General features: G+C 37.8%; 1 protein-coding gene across 1 annotated transcript in view; it reads left to right on the top strand.

Moving 5' to 3' along the window:
• Window positions 1–13,486, top strand: part of SLF2 (SMC5-SMC6 complex localization factor 2) — a 29,352-nt gene that overhangs the window by 10,190 nt on the left and 5,676 nt on the right. Inside the window, exons 5-16 of the mRNA XM_017726153.1 lie at window positions 1,868–1,950; window positions 2,921–3,031; window positions 3,306–3,473; window positions 5,418–5,520; window positions 6,915–6,990; window positions 8,271–8,412; window positions 8,852–8,960; window positions 9,587–9,763; window positions 10,331–10,428; window positions 11,107–11,194; window positions 11,696–11,827; window positions 12,644–12,721. Coding sequence (XP_017581642.1) covers window positions 1,868–1,950; window positions 2,921–3,031; window positions 3,306–3,473; window positions 5,418–5,520; window positions 6,915–6,990; window positions 8,271–8,412; window positions 8,852–8,960; window positions 9,587–9,763; window positions 10,331–10,428; window positions 11,107–11,194; window positions 11,696–11,827; window positions 12,644–12,721 — 1,365 coding nt within the window. The remainder of the gene's footprint in view (window positions 1–1,867; window positions 1,951–2,920; window positions 3,032–3,305; window positions 3,474–5,417; window positions 5,521–6,914; window positions 6,991–8,270; window positions 8,413–8,851; window positions 8,961–9,586; window positions 9,764–10,330; window positions 10,429–11,106; window positions 11,195–11,695; window positions 11,828–12,643; window positions 12,722–13,486) is intronic.

The raw sequence follows: 13,486 nt of genomic DNA, 5'->3' as shown, positions 1-13,486 counted from the left end.
GGCTGTATTTAAACAAAGATTTTGTACTGAGCCTGGCTGGGTTGGAATTAGTCTTCTTCATAACAGCTGTATGGTGCCATGTGTTTTAGACAAAACCAGTGTTGATAATAGACCAGTCTTCTACCTGTTGTGGAGCAGTACTTGCACAGCCTCAAGGCTTTCTCCCCATGCTGCCCCCATAGAGCAGACAAAAAGCTGGGAGGGAACAGAGCCTGGAGAGCCTGGACCCCAGATCACCAAAGGGATATATTCCATGCCACATAATGGCATGCTCAGCAATCAGAAGTAAGTGGGGGGAGTTGGTCTGGCATGTAGCCATTGCTCAGAGTAGCTGGGCATTCTTCTGCTTGTGAGAGGTGCTGAGTGACTGCCTTTGAATCACTTTTTCTTTTCTCGCTTATCCCTTTTCCCTTATTAAACTGTTGTTATCTTGACCCATGAATTCTCTTACCTTTGCTTTTCTTGCTTTTCTTTTTACTGCCCTGCACCACTGGCTGGGGAAATGACCAAGCTGTGTGGTGCTTAGCTGCTGGCTGGAGTCAGCCCATCACTAATTCCTAGAGTGGAAAACAAACACAGAATACCTGTGTAAATTCTCTCTTCTACCTCCCCCTCTCCTCATGTTTTTTAGTCTCTGATAGGGTTTATTTGTTGACTGAGTTACTATCTCTATGGGCAGATGCTGAGCAGTCATAATTATTTAATCTGTTATCATTCTGTAATCAAGAGTGTAACAGATCAGACTTGTGCGGTTTCATACGCATTTCACAATTTCAGCCAACATGAATACCTAATTAATAGTTAAGCCTGATAAACACATGCTGCCTAGATCAAATGCTTGTGGGATATGTGTGTGACTGCAACATTTGGCCTGGCCTGTTCAAGGTATAATTATTGGTCAAGTAAGACAAAACAGTTAAGAACTGTCCCAGCGTTTCCATGACCATGGTTTTTGCATATACTGACCTTCTTCCCTTGCAAGAAGGGCCATATGTGCACACTGGAATAAAGTTTTAATTCCTTGGTTGTTCAACAGTTACTTGACACATATTAACCAAATATAAAATAAGCTAAGAAGTCTTCAGCTTTCCTACAAAATTTTCCACACAAAGACATGCTGCTTGTTACATTTAAAAGGTAGCTGAATACCAGGGTGGTGTCAGAAGGGCTGTGCTTGTCCAAAGAATGGAATCATGGCCATAAAAGATTTGAAATCTGTTGTCTGCTACAAGCTGAATAAAAGACTGGCTAGTGAAAAACAAACTACTAGCAAAATTTGTTAAAACTGTGCGTTTTGTTTGTGGTTTTTTAAAATTCTGTTTATTAGCTCCTTAATTTGGTTTTGTATTGGGATTTTGATTGGAAGCTTTGTTTTGTTTGATGAAGTTAGAGGCGATTTAGCAAACACTGGAATTTCGCTCTCTAGGGACTCTGGAAGTAAAAAAAGGCACTGAATAATTTTTGGGGTTTCTTGTCTCATGCAGAAAAATGGGGATTCCCGGGGTTTCAGTGGATGATAATAATAGTAAAGCTGTGAGGTGAAAAGCTTCTGATGGTAATGCTCTTTGTGAAGGTTAGATGAAGGTCAGGCCCAGACATGCAGAGACTCACTTCACTGTTCAGATCCATTGTTTCGCAGTTATTGCTAAATTAGTCATTGAGAGAGATTTGACCATTATGTAAAATTGTCAAGGGCCGGAGAAACCTAAACTGTTAATCATCCTGTTTTGCAGGGTCTCCTTTAGGTTTATATCTGCATGTAAAATATCATTAAAATTGGAAGAGGTTTCTATTTTGATTGTTTATTGCCTAATAATGAATTGATGCCTTATGGTGTTTTTTCAATGTCTTACTATTTCATTTACAGCTTTCTAAGGCTCCTATTATAAGCAAGGTGTCATATGTGAACAGCTTAGATCATCTCTTGAAGGAGAAAGAAGAATCTAGAAGGTTTGTTTCTTAAAGCTGGTTTGAAATATGTGAGATGGTTCTGTAGAAGCTTAGATTTGCCTCGTCTCCCCAGAACTGATGGAGTTTGATTAGGCAAGCTAAGCTTTGCCTGCTGATGCCACCAACATACAACTGAACTGACAGGACCTACATGTGTTGCATAAACAGTAAAAGCTGAATGACAGGCTCCTTCCAAGCAACAAGGAGTGGTTTGTGATACATCTGTTTACCCCTGAAGAGCCAGGCTAAATTTATTGATGCCTTCATTTTAGGTCACTGAGCCAGCTAGCAGCTGCTGCTCAGGCATGAAATAGAAATATTTATGTAGACTGTACTAGTTTCTTCAAAGGCATTTGTAGCTCAGTTTTGGTTCCCAAAGTTGTGCAGACTATTGGTGTCTGAGTAGTTACACAGGTCAGTGAACAGAGCTAATGAGTATTCTTACAAGAGATCATTCGGGTAAGAAGTGAAATGTGGTTTATGTGTTAATGGCAAATGGTGGTGATGGGTATATGTGTTTAGCTGTTTATGTGATTAACTGTTTTGATTAAAGAATCTGACCCTGGTAACTATGGGCTGACTGCCTATGGAATAGCAGATACTCCTGCAACTAATACTGTTTAACAAATAAAATACTTGTTTGGTGCTTAGAAAAAAAATAAACATTCAGCCACAAGATTGAAAGTTTTGTGCAATTACAAAAACTTTGTCAGAAGTTGGTTGAGTGTATTTGTGTCTGACAAACCAGTGATTGATTGTGCTGTTGGAAATTCATTAAGTTTGGGAAACATTCACTTTGTATCTTGGAATAGCAGGATGCTTGGGTTTTACACAGATGCAACATCTTGCATGCTTTTGCCTTGTGTAACTGGCTTCTGACTCAAGGGCTCACATTCAGAGCTTGGATTTTGTTGATTTTGTTGTAAATATTAAATGGTGATGATATGCTCTGCTGCTGCTGTTATTTCAGGTTAGAGGAAATAGAGAAATGGTTACAGGAAGACATAGAAAGAGAGGACAATGCTTCAGATGGAGAAAAAGAGGACAATGCCAGTGGAGATGATCTCTCAGAAGAACACAGGTCCTTGCAACTCCAAAACCAATTAAATCTTGTTCTTTGCTTTTCTAGCCTTTTTTCCCCCCCATTCTCTCTCTGTTTCCAACAATTGTTAATATGTTTAATGAGAACCATTTTAAAATCTTTTGGGGTTGGGTGGATTTCCTTGGGTGAGACTGTATTCTAACAATTCAGCTTTCATATGAAACTGATGTGTTCACTACCTGCAAATAACTGTCTCAGCTGGCAAATAGCTTCTCAGTGTTTGAACTGATAAAAGCAATCTTGAATTTTACAGGGCGTTTATAAAGAGATTTTCAGTAGTAACTTATGTCATACCTGACAACCACCCTGGAGAAGAAATATTTGATTTATCAGCATCTGGGAAAATCTTCACTCAACATAACCTTGACCTGAGGAATTTTCACCTCATCCCTCAAAATCCTATAGAAAATCTGCTTCTTAAGTAAGAATATCCTCTTCACTTTATTGTGTTTACTTGTACAATTTTCTTTTTCATTTTAGCGGTTTTAAGGTACTGTTTTATCTTTGCATCCAAATGAGCTCTGCCTTAGTAAATAGGCAAGACTGACTGCCTTTCCCTGGAATTTTCCTTTCTGGGTTAGCTTTACAGAACAGTAAATTGTAACTTGAAGCTTCCTTCTTTCCTCCTCTGGAGTTGTTGAAAAATCTCTTAAATGAGACATGAGGAAAAACAGCTGTTCTGGCCTCTTCCATATTTCTCCCACACTGGGCTATCGTTGATTGCCTTACCAGTTTGTGGAAGACAAATGCAGAAGTGACACGTTACAATGAACACAAGTTTAACTAACCCCAGACTAAAAGACCTTTGTGGTTACCTATTTGTGACCTTCTAGTGTTACATTATGTCTGCTTGAAAGACTTTTGGTGCTTCTGTCCTGGATGGGCCTGGGACTTGAGGCCTCATCTAATGAGGATTGCAGAGGGTCAGGATCTCTGACATCAGCTCAGTCACTGAGCCACCAGTGTGTCTGTGTGTACATAAACAACTGCTCAGGCATTTCTGCTCTATATTTATGAGGCTGTTGGACTACAAATAGCTGGACAAATTCTTGCCTAATGCCACAAGTGTAAATCCTGAAAATTTCTGGTTATTTCATTTGCTATTTTGGTACCAGAGGAACTGAGAGAATTCAGTTACTCTTAAAGGATTTTTTTGTACATGTGTATGTGCAATTGTGGGTGTGAAGAGGAGGAGAGTGACTTTTCATCTCTTGAGGAAGTGGTGTTTGTGATACACTCCTTTGGCTTCAGGCCTTTCTATTAATATGTTTTGGAGATCACAAGGATATGAGCTTCAAAAGCATCTTGTAAATCAGTGACTGGAGGAATGAGAATTAAACTAGTCATCCCTTGCAGAAGGCAATTATGATTTAATTGCTTATGCATTCTGCCCTGTTGGCACAGCTGGCATGTATTGGCTGCCCAGTTGGCACATGGAGGTCTTACCAGTCAGGCAGGTAGAGGGTATATGTAGGAGTTAGGACACAGATCTCTTGACAGATTTACCTGATTTAGTAGATAGAATAGAGGAGACTAAAGAAGGATATGTGGGAAACTGGATATTTTTAATTCAGCTGCTTATGACATCCCTAATTTTCTAAAGAAGAGTCACAGAATATCCTGAGTTAGGAGGGACCCACAAGGATCATCAGGTCCAACTCTTAAGTGAATGTTCCATATGGAATTTGAGCCCATGATGTTGGTGTTATCAGCACCCTGCTCTGACCAGCTGAGTACATCCCTGTGACTAAAGCTACAATAATTCGGTAATAGCAATGGCACGCTTTCTGTTCTTCCAACAGCTGCTGTTTGCACCCCACAAATTTGCACAGTGCAGTTAGTCTGTTGGATTTTAATTGTTAGCTTGCTTCCAGATCCTTTATTTAAAAGGGTATTTTAAAATTTTTGAAAACAATGTTTTTTCTCTCTTGTTCTGAAAGTGTTGGTAAAGGTCATTGGACAGTTAAAAATCTTATTTAATAGTCTCATTGAGCATAGCAGCCTGTCTGTGTAGTCAGGCATAGTGGTTCATAGTACAATAGTGTAAATCAATGTTTGTTTGAAACTATTATTCCCTAATAATACAGATGTTTCCAGACTGTATAGTATGGCTTTCTAGAGAGAAAGATAGTTGTTCTACATGACATTTGTAAATTTGATTGCTATTAAAAAATCAAGGTTTGATTACTATGGTATCTTATATAAGTAATAGCAGGAGAATAACATCTGTTTTGCATAATCAGATCTTTCTTTGCTGTTGATGATGATCTGAGGGGTGAGAAAGTTCTTATGTTTTTGTGAAAGTGATGATTAAACCACTAACTGATTTTTATCCTCTTTCCTTGCCCCCATTTTTCTCTTACAGTTCTGGTGTAACGCAGCAGCTTTCTCTAGCTGTTAATGGTTTTCTAAATTCTGCTTACAGTTGCATATTGTGTCCCATACCAATTCTAAAGTGGCTTTTCCAGGTGAGTCTGTGCTATTCATGCAGTTATAATAGCTCTCTGTGTGTTTAATATTTTTCCTGGAAGCCAGTTGAAGAAGTTTGTGATCTGTTCCATTAACAACTTCTAAATGAGATATTATTTTTTTCCCATGGGTTCTGATTTGTTCTTCAGTCTGAAATACTTTGATGGTCACTAAGGGTAAAACAAGAGAGCCTTTTCTGTACCCTCTGAGTGAATGCAAAGCTCCATGTTCATAAATGCTACTGCATTGAAAAAGGACACAGTAGGTGAGGAGAGATACTGTGGGCCAAATTATGAGCAAATGCTAATCTTATTTCCTTCCACCCTTAGAGAAACAATACATGCTGCAGTATGCAAAAGTACCATTTTCTACATATATCATCTTCTAAATCATCAGTGATACCAGCATTATCAGATAATTTTCATTTGGAAAAGGTACCTTATCGCTCAGGAAGAAGCCTGGAGTCATTCTCAAAGGAAGTGTGGTTACTCTCTCCTTTCAAGATGTGTGTGTCAGTGTTTGAATCCCCAGGAATTAACACAGTGCTGTTACTCAGAAAATGCCCCCCTCCAGTTATTATTTGCCACGTTCTAACTGCACCTGAAACAAAAAAGAAATCTGGACCGCCTGGGAAATTGCAGCTTCAGTCTATTGGCTGCCTTTTGACATTTGCCAAAACCAAAACATTTTGCTCTTCCATGTCCTTCCCTCCAGCCAGTAAAAAATTGCTTTCCCCCTCTCCATGAGCTCTGGTGTTCCTCTAATAAGGAAGAAGTGTGAGCCAATTCAGATCACTTAGAGAGCAGGAAATTGTCCAGCACCTGGGGGAGAAAAAGAAGTTTTTGTTGAGCCAGTGGAGTGCTCCAAGAAACCTGAACTGTACTTCATAGTCATGTTTTTATAGTTATGTGGAAAAACTAAGTATTCATTGTTTGGGTTTAGTATTGCATATGTCCAACTTGCATGTGACTGGAAAAAGGTGTAGTTAACTCTGTTGCCTCCACTCCTGCTTAGGGAGCTCATTTTGACCACAGATGCAAATGGGTTCCAAAGGGGTACGTGATACTTTCTGTTCTCTTAACCCTCAGAACCTTCTTATAAATCAACATGAGGTTACAGCATTCTGATACTGTAAATAATTGATTTTAAAATATTCATATAATCTTTGCACTGTTTGAAATAATCAATATACACAGTGTTGGTGTATCTTGCTTTAGGGGCTTTGGGGTTAGGTTTTTTTGTTTGTTTGTTTTTTAATCTGTTACTCATTTTAGTCTGCTGAGAAGTTTGGTGTTTTTGTTCTGGTTTGATGTGGGCTTTTTTCCTAATTAAAAGAAAACTGATGCCATCACGCAGCTTGGTTTTTGATGTGTAGCTTCTTCTTTCTTCACAGATGATGTCTATTCATCCTGACTATTGTGTTTCCACCCAGATCTTAGACAAATTGATGGAGATAACACTAAAAAACTGTAAGTATTTGAAAGATGGAAAACTGACCACCTGAATGAAAGCACTTCTCCTTTCTTCAGTTTATAAAAGTCTTAGTGAGGAAGTAAAAGGTACTAGTTCTGTGGGGTGATTGTGGATTAATTTAGGCTCTTTTCTTACTACTGTAATGCAGAAATGCTGGGCGTTGGTCTTCACTGAGTGTGTGCCAGCTGTCCCACAGTACGTGGTCCTGGCACGTACCTCCAGAGCAGTGCCTCCAGTACGGAGCCTTTTAAACTCACTTCTGGTATTTCACAAATAGAGTTGACCTGAAGAGAAGCCCAGTCTGCTCAAAAGCTTGCCCTCCTTTCCATCTTTTACTTTGGATGATGCAGACATTTGTAGCTTAAGGACTACAAGACGTTTTTCACATTGTCATACCCAGTATGTAGCACTTCGTGATTTACTTTCCAGATAAATGACAAAAGTGAAGTGAATCATACACCTGCACAGAAACACTTTGAAGGATCTGCTTCAGCCCACAGTGCTGCTAATATCTTCTGTGTTTTGTCTTCTTCCTTTGTCTGTACTCAAATATTTCTCTACTACAAGTTCCTTTGTATGTTCCCCATGTCTTCGTTCAGATCCATGAAAAGTGACATTCATTTAAGGCTACCAGTTAACATTGTTAAAGTAATATGGTTCTCTTGAAGTATTTGCTCAGGCCTGTCCAAATTGTACCCCATATTTTAATTCTTGTTTGAAGTCAGTGCTGATATAAGAGGGAATGTAGCCTCCTTTATTTTGTGCCTTGCTGGCATTAGGCTTGATTCTGAATGAACAGTTCAAGATAATGAATGAACATTCAAACAATTAAGGCTGGGAGTTCCTTGTTTACCACTTCTATTCCAGAAACCTTGCCTGTTTTCAAATCTTGCTTAGCTTTACTTCCAGTCCCACTCTGATAACACCCTCTTACCTTTACCTACACAGGCAGTAATTTATGGGTTCTCTTAGATGAAAATATTGCCTTGTTGCTTGTTATGTTGTTTGTGATGAAAGAGGGCTGTGCTGGAAAATGGGTGAAACTTAAAAGTAATGGACCTGTTATGTAGGCAAGATGTTTCCCTAGTGTAAAATACTGTGTTAGACTTTTTTTCCTCCCTCCTTGTTCTGAAAGTAATCTTATTGTTCAATGTACTGACTCCTCTGAGATGAGAGCTGGTAGAATTGATGCAAATGGCTGAGCTTGTTTCCCTTAAAAGGAACTAATGCTAAGAACTAAATTTAAACTAATCCATTCCATGTCTTTTATTTGTAGCTTCCCTCAGTGATGAACAGTTTAAACCATGGATTCCTTCAATAGCTGATATATCAGCTGTTTTTGTCAATATGGGTATTGGGTTCAGATCTCTCTTTCCATTGGAACATCTTCAACCCACCTTTAATGAGCATGATATTTTGTAAGTGTTTTCCTTTTGATATTTATTGCCTAGATCCTGTGAAAGCAAGTCGTGCGCTTAGAATGTAGAATCAGAAGGTTCTTCTTTCCCTTCCCATACTTTTAAAGTTCTTGGCTCAGGTCTTAGTAAGAATAAATAACCCTGGAATTCAAACAATGCCTTCTAGGTAAGGATTCAGCAAACCAGAGCATTTTCCTTTGTCCTGCATCTTCTTAATAAAGGTTTGCAGGAATATTGGCTAAATAGCTGGGCAAAATAATTGGCTACAAATTGAGTTAGATATAAGTGTTAGATGCTGTGTAACTGAGGGTTATTTTGATTTGAAGGCATTTTGAAACATGCAGGGTTTTTTTGGTTTTTTTCTTCAGTTTGGTATCAATAAACCTTTGTGGGCTTTTAAATCATTCATTTTTTGCTCAGATTGTGTTTCTTCTATTAGAAGTCAGGTGCAAGAAACAGTGAATCAACAGCAGCCAAGAGAAGACATAGCCTCTGCCAGTCCAGCTTTCCCCAGTCTACTTGAAAACAATTTAATTAATGTGATTAAGGTGAGAAAATTCAAAGGTTTTTGTGGGTTGGGTTTCTTTTTTTGTTTGTGTTTTCTTTTGAGAGGGAGGATGGGGTTTGCAGTCTAGTTCTGAGCCTGTGTTTGAGTAGATGCTATCCTGAGGCTTCAGCTTCACACTCAGCAGAGTTTATTGCAGGCATTTTGCTAATTTCAGTTTCTTGACTTCCATTGGCTTCACTCACAACTGCAGAGTTTTGCTGCCTCCCTTTTCCAGCTGTGGCACTTTATAGAACATCTTGGCTCCTTCACATAGAAGAAACTATCCACTGATTTAAGTTTTCAGTATTACTGGAGTATTTAGAAAATCTTTTGGCCTTTCCTTCAATTAAAGGAGGATTATCTGTGTAGTAGAAAAAGATCTTTCCTGCTCCTGTAGTGTCTGGGGAATATTGTCATTGCTCAAAAAAAAAAAAAGTCTCCAGCAGGTAATAAAAAAAAAATGGTGCTGTTACTGGGAGATGGGGACATGTTAGTACACAAGTGTTGCCAAAACAGCATGTCATTTGAGGTATATTTTAATGTGAACGTGGAAAATTTAAGTTCTCATCATGCTTCAAAATAAGCTAAAATAATTCTGGGTTTTAATGCTTTGTATTTCTTTTAAAGTTTCTAGGTTTTTGTATGTCAGTAATTCAAGATGGATATACTGATCGAGAAATGTGGCTGCTGCTTATATTGCTATTTAAAATAAGTTTGGAGAAACAGTTAAAACAAGTTCCTCTGATAGATTTTCAGTGCCTTTTCGTAAAGCTTCTGATGAATATAAAAGACTGGGAGGCAAAGGTAACTTCATAAATTTATTGCACTAGTTTTGTGAAACTGCAACTTCTGTTTTGAAGTTTTCTTTCTTTTTATTTTTCTTTTTTGACATGTCAGAAAAGTACTGGCTGAAAATGTAATACAGAATTTTCAATAATGGTATAATAATATGAAAAATTCAAAGCTTTGTGTTTGTGCGAGATTTAGGAAGTGGGTGAGTATACTGAGTGGGTTTTTGTTGCGTAACATTAAGTTGCCTGTCCTCTTCTAAAAGAGTTTGTTTATCTTAAGATTATTTGTGCTGAAATAGCTGTATGTTTAAAATGGTAGTTTGAAAGAAGAAATTATTGCACTATGCTGGTAAGATGTCATAAAAATCATTCTGATCTCAACTACCTTAGTTTAAATAGTATTTAGCAGACTCACCTTCAGGTGCAATGCAGAAACTTCTTTATGTACCTCATCTCCTGTTAGATCAGTTCCTTTTATCACTTATGTTGCCTGTGTTTCTGGGGAGTAGGTATGTGCTCCTTTGCAAATAAAGCAAACAGCCATTCTCCAGTTTCAGGATGTTTTGTTGTTCTTTTAAAGATGCCTGAGCTGTGCCTGGCAGTGAGTGAACTCTCCAGTAATCACCACAACCTCCTGTGGCTTGTTCAGCTCGTGCCCAGCTGGATCGAGCGTGGAAGGTAACGACACTGTAGCATCAGAAATATGTGGGGTCATTAACAGCTGGTTTATTTGTATAAGCCTGAAGTCTAAAAAATGCAGTATTTATTACATGGCACCTAAAAAAAAAAGCATTTGTGTTTTCTCATATGTTACAGATGTATGTGCAATTCTTGGTGTGCATGTGTAGCTTCCTGATCGCCTCTGCTGAGAAAAAGCCTTGTTAAATCTTTTATGTAGTTTCTGGGCTATGGATTCTTGGTACCCTGTAGCAAAGAAAGGCTTAGCTTCAGGTTCTGACATCCATCGCTCTAATTCTTGTCTGAATGACCAAAATTTAAGTTTTCTTTGGGTGATTCATGTCTGTTTCTAAGCATCATTCTGAGTTCTGTATCTTTGAAATGAATAAATTACAATGTAACTGAGCAAGGAGAATTAGTTGGGTCATTAACTTCAGGCTTGGAGACGAGTATGTAGCATTGTTTACTTGTGCAGAAGCTGAGCTGCAATGAGATTAAGGGTACTTCTGTTTTACTAGCCTACTTACTGGTTTATATAGCACCTATATTCAGAAAATCCTGTTTAATAGTTGCATGCCAGTTTATGTCTAGGGAAGCCATGCATAGCCTCACATACTTTGTAGAAACTGTGGATTTGAGAAATTCTATGGGACATAATTTTTTAAAATTGTTTTTCAGGGAAGTAAGAAGACGTCTTAGCCTAGTGATAATTGCAAAACTTCTTTATAAAAAGCATGTAGAAATACCTGATGACAGTGACAAGCAGGTACTGCTTACGCGTGTTTTCTTTGTGTAATTTGGAAGTTTAGAAAACATACATATTGTATGTTTTGTGTTTTATGTTTTAATATTGTAAGCCTATTTTCAAGAACCTTGCAAAATGACCAATCAATAATTTTCTGTTTAGATTAGTATTAAAAGTATATTTGCTCTTGCGTGTAATCTGCATGTTCTGCAGCTTCTAAGTGCTTGTTTATGTGTCTAAACGTTAATTTTAGTCATTGGAAAGAGGTCTACACTTCTTTGTCTTCCTTTTGTATTCATGTGGAGACAACCTTTTCATAGGTTTGATCTTTTATTGAGGCAGTGTATGAACACTGAAGTCTGTGAATAATCAAAAATTACTCAAAGCATGAAAACCTCCTTGTTAATTAAAAATCCTTTTTCTGTCCTTGTCTTAATAGACAACTAATATTGTAGTGACACTCAGTTTCCAATTTGCTGTTGTCAGTAAATCAGTCCAATTTGTTAATGCTTGTATCTGTAGATGTTTCTTCTGCATCACTTTCTGGTGTGTATGAAACCTTCTTATCTACTGAAGAAGATGAGAGAGATGAGAGAGGGACTGAAGGAGCAGAAAGATGATGAAAACCACCCTCATGCAGAACTAGAACACAAGGTATATAGCCAATAGTACCTTTCTGCTTTTGTTTTTTTATGCATCTTTTATATATTTTATATAATTATATATTTTATGCAACTTGGGGAATGTTTCTTTTACTTTTTAACTGTGGACACTTCTGGATGTGGAATTGTAAATCCACTGTTTTGTTACTGTTCATCTTTAAAATATTATTATTTTTGGTTATAGTCATGGAGGAAGGAAAGAAATAGCCTGTGGTGGAGGAACTTGTATTGGGCTGTTTTGTAAACAGGGAAATGGTCAGATTTTCTGAGTCATGAGGATGTCTTGAGTCCTAACCTCTGTAATCAGAGGACGATCTTCCCTCCCTTGTGATGTAAACAGTGAGAAGTGTTTGGTGCTGAGCCAAACCTTCACCTGCAGGCTTCAGTAAAAGATTTATGAATCTTTTGTTAATCTCTTCTCTCAAACAAGTGTTACAAAGGTTTAGTATTCCAAAATTGAATATTGGTTTGGTTATTTGAGTGGTTATCATGGAATCTCTCAGCAAATGTTTTGATCTGGAGGTAGATGATGGGAAAATAAAGCCAACTGCTGAATTTAGTTTTCAGTTATTAAAACCACAGAAAACTTTATGGGCTACTTAGGTTATTTAAAACAATGTAATAGTGTTTTAAAATGTTTCTAATGTGTGACTATACTGTTTCAAATTATTTAGGCAGATAAGTTGATAAACTTGTCCATTGGCGTGGCTGTTGGAAGATTCATTCCAGAAAGCAGAGATGGTGCTGTTTCTATATGTGAAGAGTTATAATGGTGCTTTGACTGCTAAAGCTTTTGATTTCTCTCCAGGTATACTACCTAATCTATGTCCTCCTTCATCTAGTCAGTGAAGCCAGTTTTCTTGATGTTGTAAATTCCAGTCAAAGGGTAAGTAACTTTAGTGGCTAGACCTTTAGATTTTAAAGTATTGTTTATCATGCACATTCAGGCTGTTTTGGTAAGAGCTATCATGTGATAGAAGATCACCAGTGCATAATAGCACTGGGGGAAACTTTTCTTCTGGGGCAGGGTAAATGCAGAAGAGCTTCCCTGTTTACTTCCTGTGTTTACTGCAGAGAAAAACCTCTTCTGTTTTTCTGTAAATGGAGCTGCCTTCAAACATTAAGCTGTGGATGAGCTTGCATTTGCTGTGTTAGTCTTTCTCAGAAAGTATCTGGAGATAAACACAATGCAGAAATTCTTAGTCAAATGATCCTATCAACTTTGGAAGTAGGATTGAGATTTTTCAGTCTAGGAGAAAACCACTTTAAAAACATCCAGTAAAATATTTTCAAGCACATTACAGTTTCCAGTGCTGGATTGCAGGAAGTGAAAGCAAGGACTGTAGCTCCTCTCTGTAGTGGTAGCTCCTTTGTGCCATTTGATGTGAACATCTTATAAGTAATACTTTCTGCTTAGCCTTGCAGTATTCCTGTTCAGATTTCTGTGATCATTTGCTGGGAGTTGCTGCTGCAAGGTGTTTGTGTAAACCTTCTGCCCTGTGGAATCACTCTTGGCTTTTAAGAAATCTGTCATATGAACTGTTTGAGAGATATAAAGCAATTATGTTTGGTTACATTTGGAGGGTTTAAAGTGTCTCAGTTTACAACTTAGATTTCTGGAGAACTTGATATTTTCTTTTTTTTTTTTTTT

This window comes from Corvus brachyrhynchos, unplaced genomic scaffold, assembly GCF_000691975.1.
Source record: "Corvus brachyrhynchos isolate BGI_N302 unplaced genomic scaffold, ASM69197v1 scaffold61, whole genome shotgun sequence".
In the NCBI taxonomy this organism is placed as follows: domain Eukaryota; kingdom Metazoa; phylum Chordata; class Aves; order Passeriformes; family Corvidae; genus Corvus; species Corvus brachyrhynchos.
Note: the sequence above shows the minus strand (reverse complement) of the source record. Positions and strands in the feature narration are given on the sequence as shown.